The following is a 12,842-nucleotide window of genomic DNA, read 5'->3' as shown; positions in this document are numbered from 1 at the left end:
ACATGGGGACCAGTGTGTGAGGAGGGGGGTACATGGGGAGCAGTGTGTGAGGAGGGGGCTATATGGGGAGCAGTGTATGTGAGGAGGGGGTACATGGGGAGCAGTGTGTGAGGAGGGGGTACATGGGGAGCAGTGTGTGAGGAGGGGGGTACATGGGGAGCAGTGTGTGAGGGGGGTACATGGGGAGCAGTGTATGTGAGGAGGGGGGTACATGGGAGCAGTGTATGTGAGGAGGGGGGTACATGGGTAGCAGTGTGTGTGAGGAGGGGGGTACATGGGAGCAGTGTGTGTGAGGAGGGGGCACATGGGGAGCAGTGTGTGTGTGGAGGGAGGTACATCGGGAGCAGTGTGTGTGAGGAGGGGGGTACATGGGGAGCAGTGTGTGTGTGTGTGTGAGGAGGGAGGTACATGGGGAGCAGTGTGTGTGTGAGGAGGGAGGTACATGGGGAGCAGTGTGTGAGGAGGAGGTACATGGGGAGCAGTGTGTGAGGAGGGGGTACATGGGGAGCAGTGTATGTGAGCAGGGGGGTACATGGGGAGCAGTGTGTGAGGAGGGGGTACATTGGAGCAGTGTGTGTGAGGAGGGGGCACATGGGGAACAGTGTGTGAGGAGGGGCTACATGGGGAGCAGTGTATGAAGAGGGGGTACATGGGGAGCAGTGTGTGAGGAGGGGGGTACATGGGGAGCATTGTGTGAGGAGGGGGATACATGGGGACCTGTGTGTGAGGAGGGGGTACATGGGGACCTGTGTGTGAGGGGGTACATGGGGAGCAGTGTGTGAGGAGGGGGTACATGGGGAGCAGTGTGTGTGTGTGTGTGTGTGTGTGTGGAGGGAGGGAGGTACATGGGGAGCAGTGTTTGTGTGAGGAGGGAGGTACATGGGGAGCAGTGTGTGAGGAGGGGGTACATGGGGAGTATTGTGTGAGGAGGGGGATACATGGGGAGTATTGTGTGAGGAGGGGGGTACATGGGGAGCATTGTGTGAGGAGGGGGGTACATGGGGAGCAGTGTGTGAGGGAGGTACATGGGGAGCAGTGTGTGTGAGGAGGGGGGTACATGGGGAGCATTGTGTGAGGAGGGGGGTACATGGGGAGCAGTGTGTGAGGGAGGTACATGGGGAGCAGTGTGTGTGAGGAGAGGGGTACAAGGGGAGCAGTGTGTGTGTGTGAGGAGGGAGGTACATGGGGAGCAATGTGTGAGGAGGGGAGTACATGGGGAGCAGTGTGTGTGAGGAGGAGGGTACATGGGAGCAGTGTATGTGAGGTGGGGGGTACATGGGAGCAGTATGTGTGAGGTGGGGGGTACATGGGAGCAGTATGTGTGAGGAGGTTGATACATGGGGAGCAGTGTGAGTGAGGAGGGGGCACATGGGGATCAGTGTGAGGGGGGTGTACATGGGGATCAGTGTGTAAGGAGGGGGATCAGTGTGTAAGGAGGGGGTACATGTGGATCAGTGTGTGAGGAGGGGGGTACATGGGGAGCAGTGTGTGAGCCGGGGGGGGGGGTACATGGGGAGCAGTGTATGTGAGGAGGGGGTACATGGGAGCAGTGTGTGAGGAGGGGGGTACATGGGAGCAGTGTGTGTGAGGAGGGGGGTACATGGGGACCAGTGTGTGAGGAGGGGGGTACATGGGAGCAGTGTGTGAGGAGGGGGGTACATGGGAGCAGTGTGTGTGAGGAGGGGGGTACATGGGGACCAGTGTGTGAGGAGGGGGGTACATGGGGACCTGTGTGTGAGGAGGGGGTACATGGGGAGCAGTGTGTGAGGAGGGGGCTACATGGGAGCAGTGTGTGTGAGGAGGGGGGTACATGGGGAGCATTGTGTGAGGAGGGGAGTACATGGGGAGAAGTCTGGAGACAGGGCATGAGCAGCAGTCTGGGGGCACTGTAGGTACATGGGGAGCAGTGTGTGAGGATGGGGGTACATGGGGAGTATTGTGTGAGGAGGGGGGTACATGGGGAGCATTGTGTGAGGAGGGGGGTACATGGGGAGCATTGTGTGAGGAGGGGGTACATGGGTAGCATTGTGTGAGGAGGGGTATACATGGGGAGCAGTGTGTGAGGAGGGGCTACATGGGGAGCAGTGTGTGAGGAGGGGGTACATGGGGAGCAGTGTGTGTGGAGGGAGGTACATGGGGAGCAGTGTGTGAGGAGGGGGGTACATGGGGAGCAGTGTGTGAGGAGGGGGGTACATGGGGAGCAGTGTGTGAGGAGGGGGTACATGGGGAGCAGTGTGTGTGGAGGGAGGTACATGGGGAACAGTGTGTGAGGAGGGGGGTACATGGGGAGCAGTGTGTGAGGAGGGGGGTACATGGGGAGCAGTGTGTGAGGAGGGGAGTACATGGGGAGCAGTGTGTGTGAGGAGGGAGGTACATGTGGAGCGGTGTGTGAGGAGGGGGTTCACGGGGAGCATTGTGTGAGGAGGGCGGTACATGGGGAGCATTGTGTGAGGAGGGGGATACATGGGGAGCACTGTGTGAGGAGGGGCTACATGGGGAGCAGTGTGTGAGGGTGGTATATAGGGAGCAGTGTGTGAGGAAGGGGTACATGGGGAGCATTGTGTGAGGAGGGGGTACATGGGGAGCATTGTGTGAGGAGGGAGGTACATGGCGAGCAGTGTGTGAGGAGGGGGGTACATGGGGAGCAGTGTGTGAGGAGGGAGGTACATGGGGAGCAGTGTGTGAGGAGGGGGGTACATGGGGAGCAGTGTGTGAGGAGGGGGGTACATGGGGAGCAGTGTGTGAGGAGGGGGTACATGGGGAGCAGTGTGTGTGGAGGGAGGTACATGGGGAGCAGTGTGTGAGGAGGGGGGTACATGGGGAGCAGTGTGTGAGGAGGGGGGTACATGGGGAGCAGTGTGTGAGGAGGGGAGTACATGGGGAGCAGTGTGTGTGAGGAGGGAGGTACATGTGGAGCGGTGTGTGAGGAGGGGGTTCACGGGGAGCATTGTGTGAGGAGGGCGGTACATGGGGAGCATTGTGTGAGGAGGGGGATACATGGGGAGCACTGTGTGAGGAGGGGCTACATGGGGAGCAGTGTGTGAGGGTGGTATATAGGGAGCAGTGTGTGAGGAAGGGGTACATGGGGAGCATTGTGTGAGGAGGGGGTACATGGGGAGCATTGTGTGAGGAGGGAGGTACATGGCGAGCAGTGTGTGAGGAGGGGGGTACATGGGGAGCAGTGTGTGAGGAGGGGGTACATGTGGAGCAGTGTGTGAGGAGGGGGTACATGGGGAGAAGTCTGGAGATGGGGGCATGAGCGGCAGTCTGGGGGGCACTGGATGTACATGAGAAGCTGTGTGTGAGGAGGGGGCTATATGGGAAGCTGTGTGTGAAGAAAGGGGTACATGGGGAGCAGTGTGTGAGGAGGGGTATACATGGAACGCTGTAGGATACTTGTTTAGTGATGTGTTGTGAGTAGTGTGTGTGTGTGTGTATCTAGTGCTTATGTGAAGTGTTTGTACAGTCTGTGTGCAAGACGTGTGACTGGTAAATAGGGGGGGGGGGTCTTTTTGTGGGTCTGAATTTCTTTAGGGAACAGAATTATTTTTTAAGGAGGACCTGTCACAGGTCCGGACATCCCATTTACATGTATTACCTTTTGCCCACTCCCTCCCCGTTTCCAGCGCGAGGCAGTTTGCAACAAATGCGTTTGATTAGAAGACTTCTCCCTGCGTGGTGATTGGACAGGGCTTGTCATAAGCTACTTCTCGCTGATTGCACAGCATCAGAGGCTGTGAAGATGGCTCCACCCAGGCAGATTCACTGTAGTTCACGCCTTATCGGCTAACTACAGTGAATTACCATATCGGGCGCCTAAAGTCGGAGCATTATTACTAAGGAATAAGGGAGCAGAACAAAAAGAAAAAAAGCGTTGGAAACAGGGAGGGAGCGGGCGAAAGGTAATATATGTGAGCTGGATGTTAGGACCTGGTGACAGGTTCTCTTTAAGTCTAGTCTGGGATTAAATTAGTGGTCCAGTCTTGGGGTCTGATTTAATTTTGAAATAGGATCAGGGGTCTGAATTAATTTTGCAGAAGTGCTGGGTCAAAGATGTCTCAGCAGCAAACTCTGCAGTCATCAGGAGACGACGTCACATCGGCCTGGACACGATGAAGAAGAAGAGTAAAGAGAACACCTCAGAACAAAACGTCACCTGTTAGTCACTGAATGTAATAGGTATGAATTCTGTCTGTGAGTGCAGTTTAGGGTCTGGATCTATGTAGAACCGTGTGACATAATAACCACAGAACTGATCAGACCCCATAAGGGCATGTTCAGACTTGCCAGAAATTTGCCACTACCTGGCCACAATGGAATTCCGCAGCAAATCCGATAAGTCTGAACTTGACTTAAGAAGAAATCAGGCAAACACAGCACTTAGGCTGAGCAACAATACAAACGTGCGGAATACAGTCATAAGGTGTCAGGGGGAGTCAGGGGTCCATCTGTCTATAATATAGATTGTAATATATGAGGAAAATATTTATGGATTGAGGGGGTTAGAGGAGAAACGTTTGCATATGTGGCTTTATGGGAAAACACTTCTGTCTCTGCGGCTGTGGGTGGGTCACAGGTCAGTGGGGTTGTGTTGGGTTTATATTTATACTTAGGGCCTGTTCACATTGAGTTTTTGACGCGGAAACCGCATCATAAAATGCGCCAAAAAACAGCCAAAAATGCCTCCCATTGAATTCAATGGGAGGCGTTTTATTCCCGCGAGCGGAAAAACCGTCTTGCGGGAAAAAGAAGGGACGTGCCCTATCTTCAGCCGTTTAGGTCTCTGACCTCCCATTGACATCAATGGGAGGCAGAGAAAGCGTATTTTGTGGCGTTTTTGCCCGTGTCGCTCAATGCTCGCAGTTGAAAAACGCGGCAAATGGCGTGCAGGCAGAACAAAATCAGGATTTTCTGTCTGCAAAAAACTCACTGTGAACAGGGCCTTATATTTGTACGTTTTTGAAAGCAATAATTAAAAAAATTCAGGTGCAGGACTACAACAGGAGATGCAGTGCTGGCGGATGGGTCCTAAGAGAGAGAGAGTATAGTAACGTGTATTCCTCTGCGTGTAATTAAAATAAGTCCTCAGTGTATTTTATGTTCTGTTAGGAGCGCTGTATGGGGGTATTATTGACACATGGTAATATTATTTAGACTTTATATGGGGTATTATTTGAGTACTGTAGGTATTAGTTCAGCATCACTTGCTTTTAGACAGTATTATATAGATGCTGTATTACACTATTTTTAGGCATTGTATAGATATTATTTGCACATTGAAATTTATTATTATGTTTGTTATTATGTTTGCATTGGATTATTATGTCTATATAATATTGTAGTAAAAAGTGGAGCAAATTGAGTACATGAGGATGTTTTATATATAATACTTCTGACAGCATTAGGCTCTGTTCACATATGCACATCATGCTGCGCTATTGTTTCCGGTAAACCCACGGACACCCCTACAGAAAGCCGATGGAAACCATTAAAGTCAACGGGTTCCGTCGGCCGCCGGTGGTGTCCGTGATATTTCTTTTTTCTGCTTCTCTGATGGAGCAGAACAACGGAATCAGCCGACACAGGTGTGAACTCAACCAGAGATGTAACTATGCCCCTGCCTGGTAACAGTGATATTGTTCTGAGGGAAGAAGCAAGGTGCAGCAGGTAGGCGACAGGTACTTAATGGAGTTTTTATTGTGCAACATTCTGGTGTAAGATCGGAGATATGTGATTTTAAGTTGCAGTATACATGGTCAACCATACGGCTTAAAATGTAAAGTAACGTTATTATTTTTGTTTGGAGTTGGTGAAGGTCCCCAAGTTATTAGGGGGCCCCCATTTAAATTAACTGCTCCATATCCAAGACACCCTTAAAGGGAACCTGTCACCAGCATTTCACCTATTGAACTTTACTTATCCCTCACTGGCCGCTGTTATCAAAAGTTCATTGCCGTTATCCCCTCTCCTAAACTCCTTCTCCGACTGTAAATAACGGCCTGCAAACATTTTGCGCCTTTTATCGTAATAACCCGGTGTCCCTTTGTGCGCACACACCAGAAGAGGACATCAATGCACAAGTGCGGGATTTTGTGTGCTGGGGTAAGGCAAAGAGCTGTCAATCAAAAGTAAGGAGGTGGGGTAAACTCGGAAAGACTTGAGGAATGAAGATATGACTCTTTTCAAATGAAGATCTGACTCTTTTCAAATGAAGATCTGACTCTTTTCTGCTCATTAGCATACGGTTAGAGAACACTAAAAAACTGAATACTAAAGCTACAGAGCCGACTAAGAAGACAATTATAGGTTATATAGGAATGATTTTTCACCCACTACCACCAGGTAGTGCTGGTTTAATAGGTGAAATGCTGGTGACAGGTTCCCTTTAATCTGGCCTTGGTTGCGAGTACTGCTAAAAATGAATGGGGAGAAGTGTATGACGCTGATTGGTCACTGATTGGTCAGCCTCATACACTTCTCTTCACAACGCCCAGTTGGTAAAAAGTAAAAACACGTCCAGTTGTCTATTAAGAAAAAAATTAGCATAAATCTAAAATTGCTCATAACTTGCTCAAAATAGAAACCACTGTTATCTACATTACAGCGCCGATAAGATTATGTAGGAGATAGGGCACTTATAATCTGATGACAGAGTCTCTTTAACCCTTTCAAGACCGAGCTCATTTTGACCTTCATGACATTTGTCAATTTATGTGTTAATAACTCTGGAATGCTTTTGCATATCCAAGCGATTCTGAGATTGTTTTCTCGTGACATATTGTACTTTATGTTAGTGGAAAAATTTGGTCAATAAATTCATTGCTTATTTGTGAAAAACACCAAAATTTAGAGAAAATTTGCAAAAATTATGATTTTTCTCATTTTAAATGTATCTGCTTGTAAAACTGATAGTAATACCACACAAAATAGTTACTATTTTATATATTCCATATGTCTACTTTTATATTTGCATAGTTTTTTGAACATTATTTTATTTTTCTAGGACGTTACAACGTTTAGAACTTTAGCAGCAATTTCTCACATTTTCAAGAAAATTTCAAAAGGCTATTTTTACAGGGACCAGTTCAGTTCTGAAGTGGCTTTGAGGGCCTTATGTACTAGACTCTAGTAACTAGAGAGACCCCATAAATCACCCCATATTAAAAACTGCACCCCTCAAAGTATTCAAAATAGCATTCAGAAAGTTTCTTAACCCATTAGGCGCTTCACAGGAATTAAAGCAAAGTAGAGGTGAAATTTACAAATTTTATTTTTTTTGCTGAAATTCATTTGTAATAAAAAAAATTCTGTAACACAGAAGGTTTTACCCGAGAAATGCAACTCAATATTTATTGCCCAGATTCTGCAGTTTTTAGAAATATCCCACATGTGGCTCTAGTGTGATAATGGACTGAAACACCGGCCTCAGAAGCAAAGGAGCACCTAGTGAATTTTGGGGCCTCCTTTTTTTAGAATATATTTTAGGCACCATGTCAGGTTTGAAGAGGTCTTGTGGTGCCAAAACAGTGGAAATCGCCCAAAAGTGAGACAGTTTTGGAAACTACACACCTCAAGGAATTTATCTAGGGGTATAATGAGCATCTTGACCCCACAGGTATTTTGCTATATTTATTGGAGTTTGTCTGTGAAAGTGAAAATCTACTTTTTTTCTGAAAAAATATAAAAAAAAATATTTGCAAGGAATAAAGATTAAAAAGCACCCCACAACTTGTAAAGCTACTTCTCCCGATTGTGCCAATACCCCATATGTGGTACTAAACTGCTGTTTGGACCCACGGCAGAGCTCAGAAGGGAAGGAGCGCCATTTGGATTTTGAAGCACAGATTTTGCTGGATTGTTTTTCAGTGCCATGTCGCGCTTGCAACGCCCTGGAGTAAGCAAAACAGTGGAATCCCCCCAAAACTGACCCCATTTTGAAGACTACACCCCTCAAGGAATTGTTCTAGGGGTATAGTTAGCATTTTGACCCCACAGTTTTTTTGCTGAATTTAGTGGAATTAGGCCGTGAAAATGAAAATCTACTTTTTTCTGAAAAAACATAGAAATGTTTAATTTTTACAATGAATAAAGGAGAAAAATTACCCCAAAATTTGTAACGCAATTTGTCCTGATTACAGCAATACGCCATATGTGGTAATAAACTGCTGTTTGGACCCACGGCAGGACTCAGGAGGGAAGGAACAATATTTGGCTTTTGGAGCTCAAATTTAGCTGGAATGGTTTTTGGGTGTCATGTCGCATATGCAAAGCCCCTGAGGTACCAAAACAGTGGAAACCTCGCAAAAGTCCCTTTAGGGGACTGGAACGAGCGATCATTTAGGTCGCTGGCACAATACACTGCAGTACTAATGTATTGCAGTATAATGTCATTTTACAGGCTCCTGTAACAACGCGATCGCTGTTCCTGTCCGTTAGTCCCGGGTGTCAGCTGTAATACACAGCGGACACCTGCAGAATATGGAGCGGGCAAAGCGCGTGAGCCCGCTCCATATATAACCCCTCGCACCACGACATGCTATTAAGTCGTGGTGCGCCAAGGCGTTAATGCGCAGCGTATGGTGCAAAGTGAAAATTTTAATTTTCCACTGATATGCCATTTTAATGCACAATATATTGTGCCCAGTTTGTGCCACTGAAGACAAATACCTCATACAATGTTGAGCGGGTTCTCCCGGATATAAAATGTCATATATGTGGACGTAAGCTGGTGTTTCGGCACGCTGTGGAGCTCAGAAGGGAGGGAGCGACATTTGGCTTTTGGAGCACAGATTTTGCTTGGTAACTGTTCTGTTTGGGGTTTTGCTGGTATTTCAGTTTATGATGTGAGGGTATGTGTAAACTGGGCAGAGTACATCAGGGCATAATAAGAGGGTATAATAATGGGGTACATAAATAATAATTCGCAGATATGTGGCCTTTGTCGCACTGATAAATGGCGCCCGATCCTATCCGCTTTTGGACACTCTGCACATTTTGCATCGCCATATTCTGAGAGCCAGAACTTTTTTATTTTTTCTCCAACGGAGCCGTGTGAGGGCTTATTTGTTGCGGGACAATCTGTACTTTTCATTAGTACCATTTTAGGGTACATGAGATTTTTTTTTATCACTTTTTATTAGATTTTTTTGGAAGCAAAGTGACAAAGAAACATAAATTCTGACAATGTTTTTTGTATTTTTTTTTTACACTTTTCACCGTGCGCTATAAATGACATTTTACTTTATTCTGCGGGTCGGTACGATTAAGGCGATACCATATGTATATAGGTTTTTTATGTTTTGTGGCGATTGTGCAATAAAATCACTTTGATAAAATTCTTTATTTTTTGTGTCACCACATTCTGAGAGTTATATTTTTCCGTCAAAAAAGCGGTGTAAGGGCTTGTTTTTTGCGGGACGGGTTGTAGTTTTTATTGGTACTATTTTGGGGTACATGCGACTTTTTGATCACTTTTTATTCTATATTTTGGGAGGGTTGATGACCAAAAAAAAGTGATTCTGACATTGTTTCTTAATTTTTTTTTTTGCGGTGTTCACCGTGCGGGAAAAATAATATTATAGTTTTATAGTTTGGGTCGTTACGAACGCGGTGATACCAAATATGTGTACTTTTTTTAACATTTTCATTTCTTTCCTATAATAAAAGACTTATTATAGGAAAAAAAGCATTATTTTTTTTTGTAACTTTTATAACTTCTTTTTACACTTTTATAAAACTTTTTTATTACTTTATTTTTTACTTGTTTTACTTGAAGCCTGGCAGCACTGATCGCTGCTATAATACATTACACTACCTAGGTAGTGTAACGTATTATAAACTGTCAGTGTGACGCGGAGTGTCACACTGACAGGAAGCTAATGAGAACCAGCATCCGGCTGGTTCTCATAGGCTGCTGTGCATGGCAGACCCGGGGGCCGTTGTATGGCCTCCAGTTCTGCCTTATAACCGACTGCAGCACCCGCAATCGGTCCCCGGGAAAGTTTGTTGTAGCAACAAACTTTCCAGTTTGTTATAGCAACAAACTTTCCAGTTCGTTGCTACAACACACTTTCCCTGCGATCACATGACCGGGACCTGAACTAATCAGGTCCCGATCATATCTCCGGGACCTGAGGCAGGTGATAACAGCGCGATCCGGGTGTCAGCGCTACTCTGAGACACCCGGATCGCGCTTTTAACACCCACCGTTAATTCACGTCGGCACTGCACAGAGCCCAGCAAGTGCCGACGTGAATATACAGTGGGCGGTCGGGAAGCGGTTAAAGAATGCATGCAAAATCTACAGCAAATCTGCACTCTGTTAACAAGGCGTAAGGCTACATGCACATGTTGCAAAATTTGATGCGGAAAATTTGCATCACTATCGCAGGTAATTCTGCAGGTAAAATCTGCCCTTAAGGCCGGATTCACACGAGTGTGTGTGTTTTGCGCGCGCAAAAAACGTGGCGTTTTGCGTGCGCAAAAGGTCCACAAAGTGACCGTGTGTCATCAGCATATGATGCGTGGCTGCGTGATTTTCGCGCAGCCCGCATCATTATGACACTCTGTTTCTATGTTTGTAAAGAGAAAAGCATGTGGTGCTTTTCTGTTTTCATTCATAGTTTTGACTACTGAAGTGCGTCCGTGTGCCGTGTACGGTTTTCCCGCACCCATTGATTTCAATGGGTGCGTGATGCGCGAAAAACTGGCAAATATAGGACATGTCGTGAAAATCACGGACTGTCTGAACGGCCCCATTGACTAACATAGGTCCGTGCGACGCGTGTGAAAATCATGCGCGTAGCACGGATGTATTATACATTCGTCTAACATTGCGTTTTTCTGATACAGATACAGGTGCGGATAATATGCTGCGGATTTTGGTGCGTTTTTTTGTATAAACTTGTCAGCTACAATTCTGAGATGGAATCACAAGATAAATTGACATGCTGCGAATTTTAAAATTCATACCACAGGTCAATTTACACGTGGAAAATTATTTAATTGTGTAGATGAGAAATTACTCAGTATTTAGTTTACTTTGCTGGTACTGTACTACGCTTCGGATTTGCCATAGGAAAATCTGCACAGCAAATCAGCACGTAATACAGGTCGTGTGAATGTGGTCTTAGGATTTTTACGATAAATTATACCATGATAATACGATATAATATCTTTTTTTCTGCTTTCTAACAGGCGCTACAGACACAAGTGGTATTAAAATCTATTATTCCATCTTAGAACTTCCAATTAAAATTGGTGCCACTTTTAGGTGGAACCCACAATATTCCCAACCATCATGTCAAGTCTAAATTTGTTTACAAACCGTATCCTAAAAGGACAAATAATATTAAATGTCCTGCATTTTTATAGTAAATGTATAGTTTTATGACTCACCAAGTTCATGAGGCAGTTCATGGCAGAATACGGCAACTGTGGTGCTGAGGCCACCAGAGAAACTGGCAGAAAACGCAGCACCTGTAGGAAGGACCAAACATTGTGTCTGTTAACAGGACGTCTAATCATCTCCATAACTAAAGCCGACCATTCACTATATGCCCCGTTTTTCTGACAATGAGAGTAAGGGTATGTTCACACGGCCTATTTACGGACGTAATTCGGGCGTTTTTGCCCCGAATTACGCCCGAAAATAGCGCCTCAATAGCGCTGACAAACATCTGCCCATTGAAAGCAATGGGCAGACGTTTGTCTGTTCACACGAGGCGTATATTTACGCGCCGCTGTCAAATGACGGCGCGTAAATAGACGCCCGCGTAGAAGAAGTGACCTGTCACTTCTTTGGCCGTATTTGGAGCCGCTATTCATTGACTCCAATGAATAGCAGCGCTAATTACGGCCGTAATTGACGCGGCGTTCAAGCGCCTGCACATGCCGGTACGGCTGAAATTACGGGGATGTTTTCAGGCTGAAACATCCCCGTAATTTCAGCCGTTACGGACCCCCGCCGTGTGAACATACCCTGAGGCCTCATTTACACGAGCGTGTGCGTTTTGCGCGCGCAAAAAACGCTGCGTTTTGCGCGCGCAAAAGGCACTTGGCAGCTCCGTGTGTCATCCGTGTATGATGCGCGGCTGCGTGATTTTCGCGCAGCCGCCATCATAGAGATGAGGCTAGTCGACGCCCGTCACTGTCCAAGGTGCTGAAAGAGCTAACTGATCGGCAGTAACTCTTTCAGCACCCTCGACAGTGAATGCCGAACACAATATACACCAACCTGTGAATAAAAAAAGACTTTCATACTTACCAAGAACTTCCTGCTTCCCCCAGTCCGGGCTCCCGGCCGTTGCCTTGGTGACGCGTCCCTCTCTTGTCATCCGGCCCCACCTCCCAGGATGACGCCGCAGTCCATGAGACCGCTGCAGCCTGTGATTGGCTGCAGCCTGTGCTTGGCCTGTGATTGGCTGCAGCTGTCACTTTGACTGAACTGTCATCCCGGGAGGTCGGACCGGAGTTATCGGTAAGTCAGAACGTCTTTTTTTTTTTTTACAGGTTCATGGATTTTCGGAGCGGAAGTCACTGTCCATGGTGCTGAACCAGTTTAACGCTTTCAGCACCGTGGACAGTGACTGTCTCCTGACGTCGCGTACCCGAACATTTTTTACCGGTTTCGGTCAAAACGAGTTTGGCCGAACCCGGTGAAGTTCGGTGCGCTCATCTCGAATTTGACACTCCGTTTGGATGTTTGTAAACAGAAAAGCACGTGGTGCTTTTCTGTTTACATTCAGGAGTTTGACAGCTCTTGCGCGAATCACGCAGTTCGCACGGAAGTGCTTCCGTGCGGCATGCGTGGTTTTCACGCACCCATTGACTTCAATGGGTGC

General features: G+C 47.0%; 1 protein-coding gene across 4 annotated transcripts in view; it reads right to left on the bottom strand.

Moving 5' to 3' along the window:
• Positions 1-12,842, bottom strand: part of SLC39A5 (solute carrier family 39 member 5) — a 104,433-nt gene that overhangs the window by 13,097 nt on the left and 78,494 nt on the right. For all 4 annotated transcript variants that reach the window (XM_075850185.1, XM_075850186.1, XM_075850188.1 and 1 more), the window contains exon 10: positions 11,398-11,478. In XM_075850185.1, the coding sequence (XP_075706300.1) occupies positions 11,398-11,478 (81 nt within the window). The remainder of the gene's footprint in view (positions 1-11,397; positions 11,479-12,842) is intronic.

The sequence above is a fragment of the Rhinoderma darwinii genome, chromosome 2, assembly GCF_050947455.1.
Source record: "Rhinoderma darwinii isolate aRhiDar2 chromosome 2, aRhiDar2.hap1, whole genome shotgun sequence".
Taxonomy (NCBI): domain Eukaryota; kingdom Metazoa; phylum Chordata; class Amphibia; order Anura; family Rhinodermatidae; genus Rhinoderma; species Rhinoderma darwinii.
Note: the sequence above shows the minus strand (reverse complement) of the source record. Positions and strands in the feature narration are given on the sequence as shown.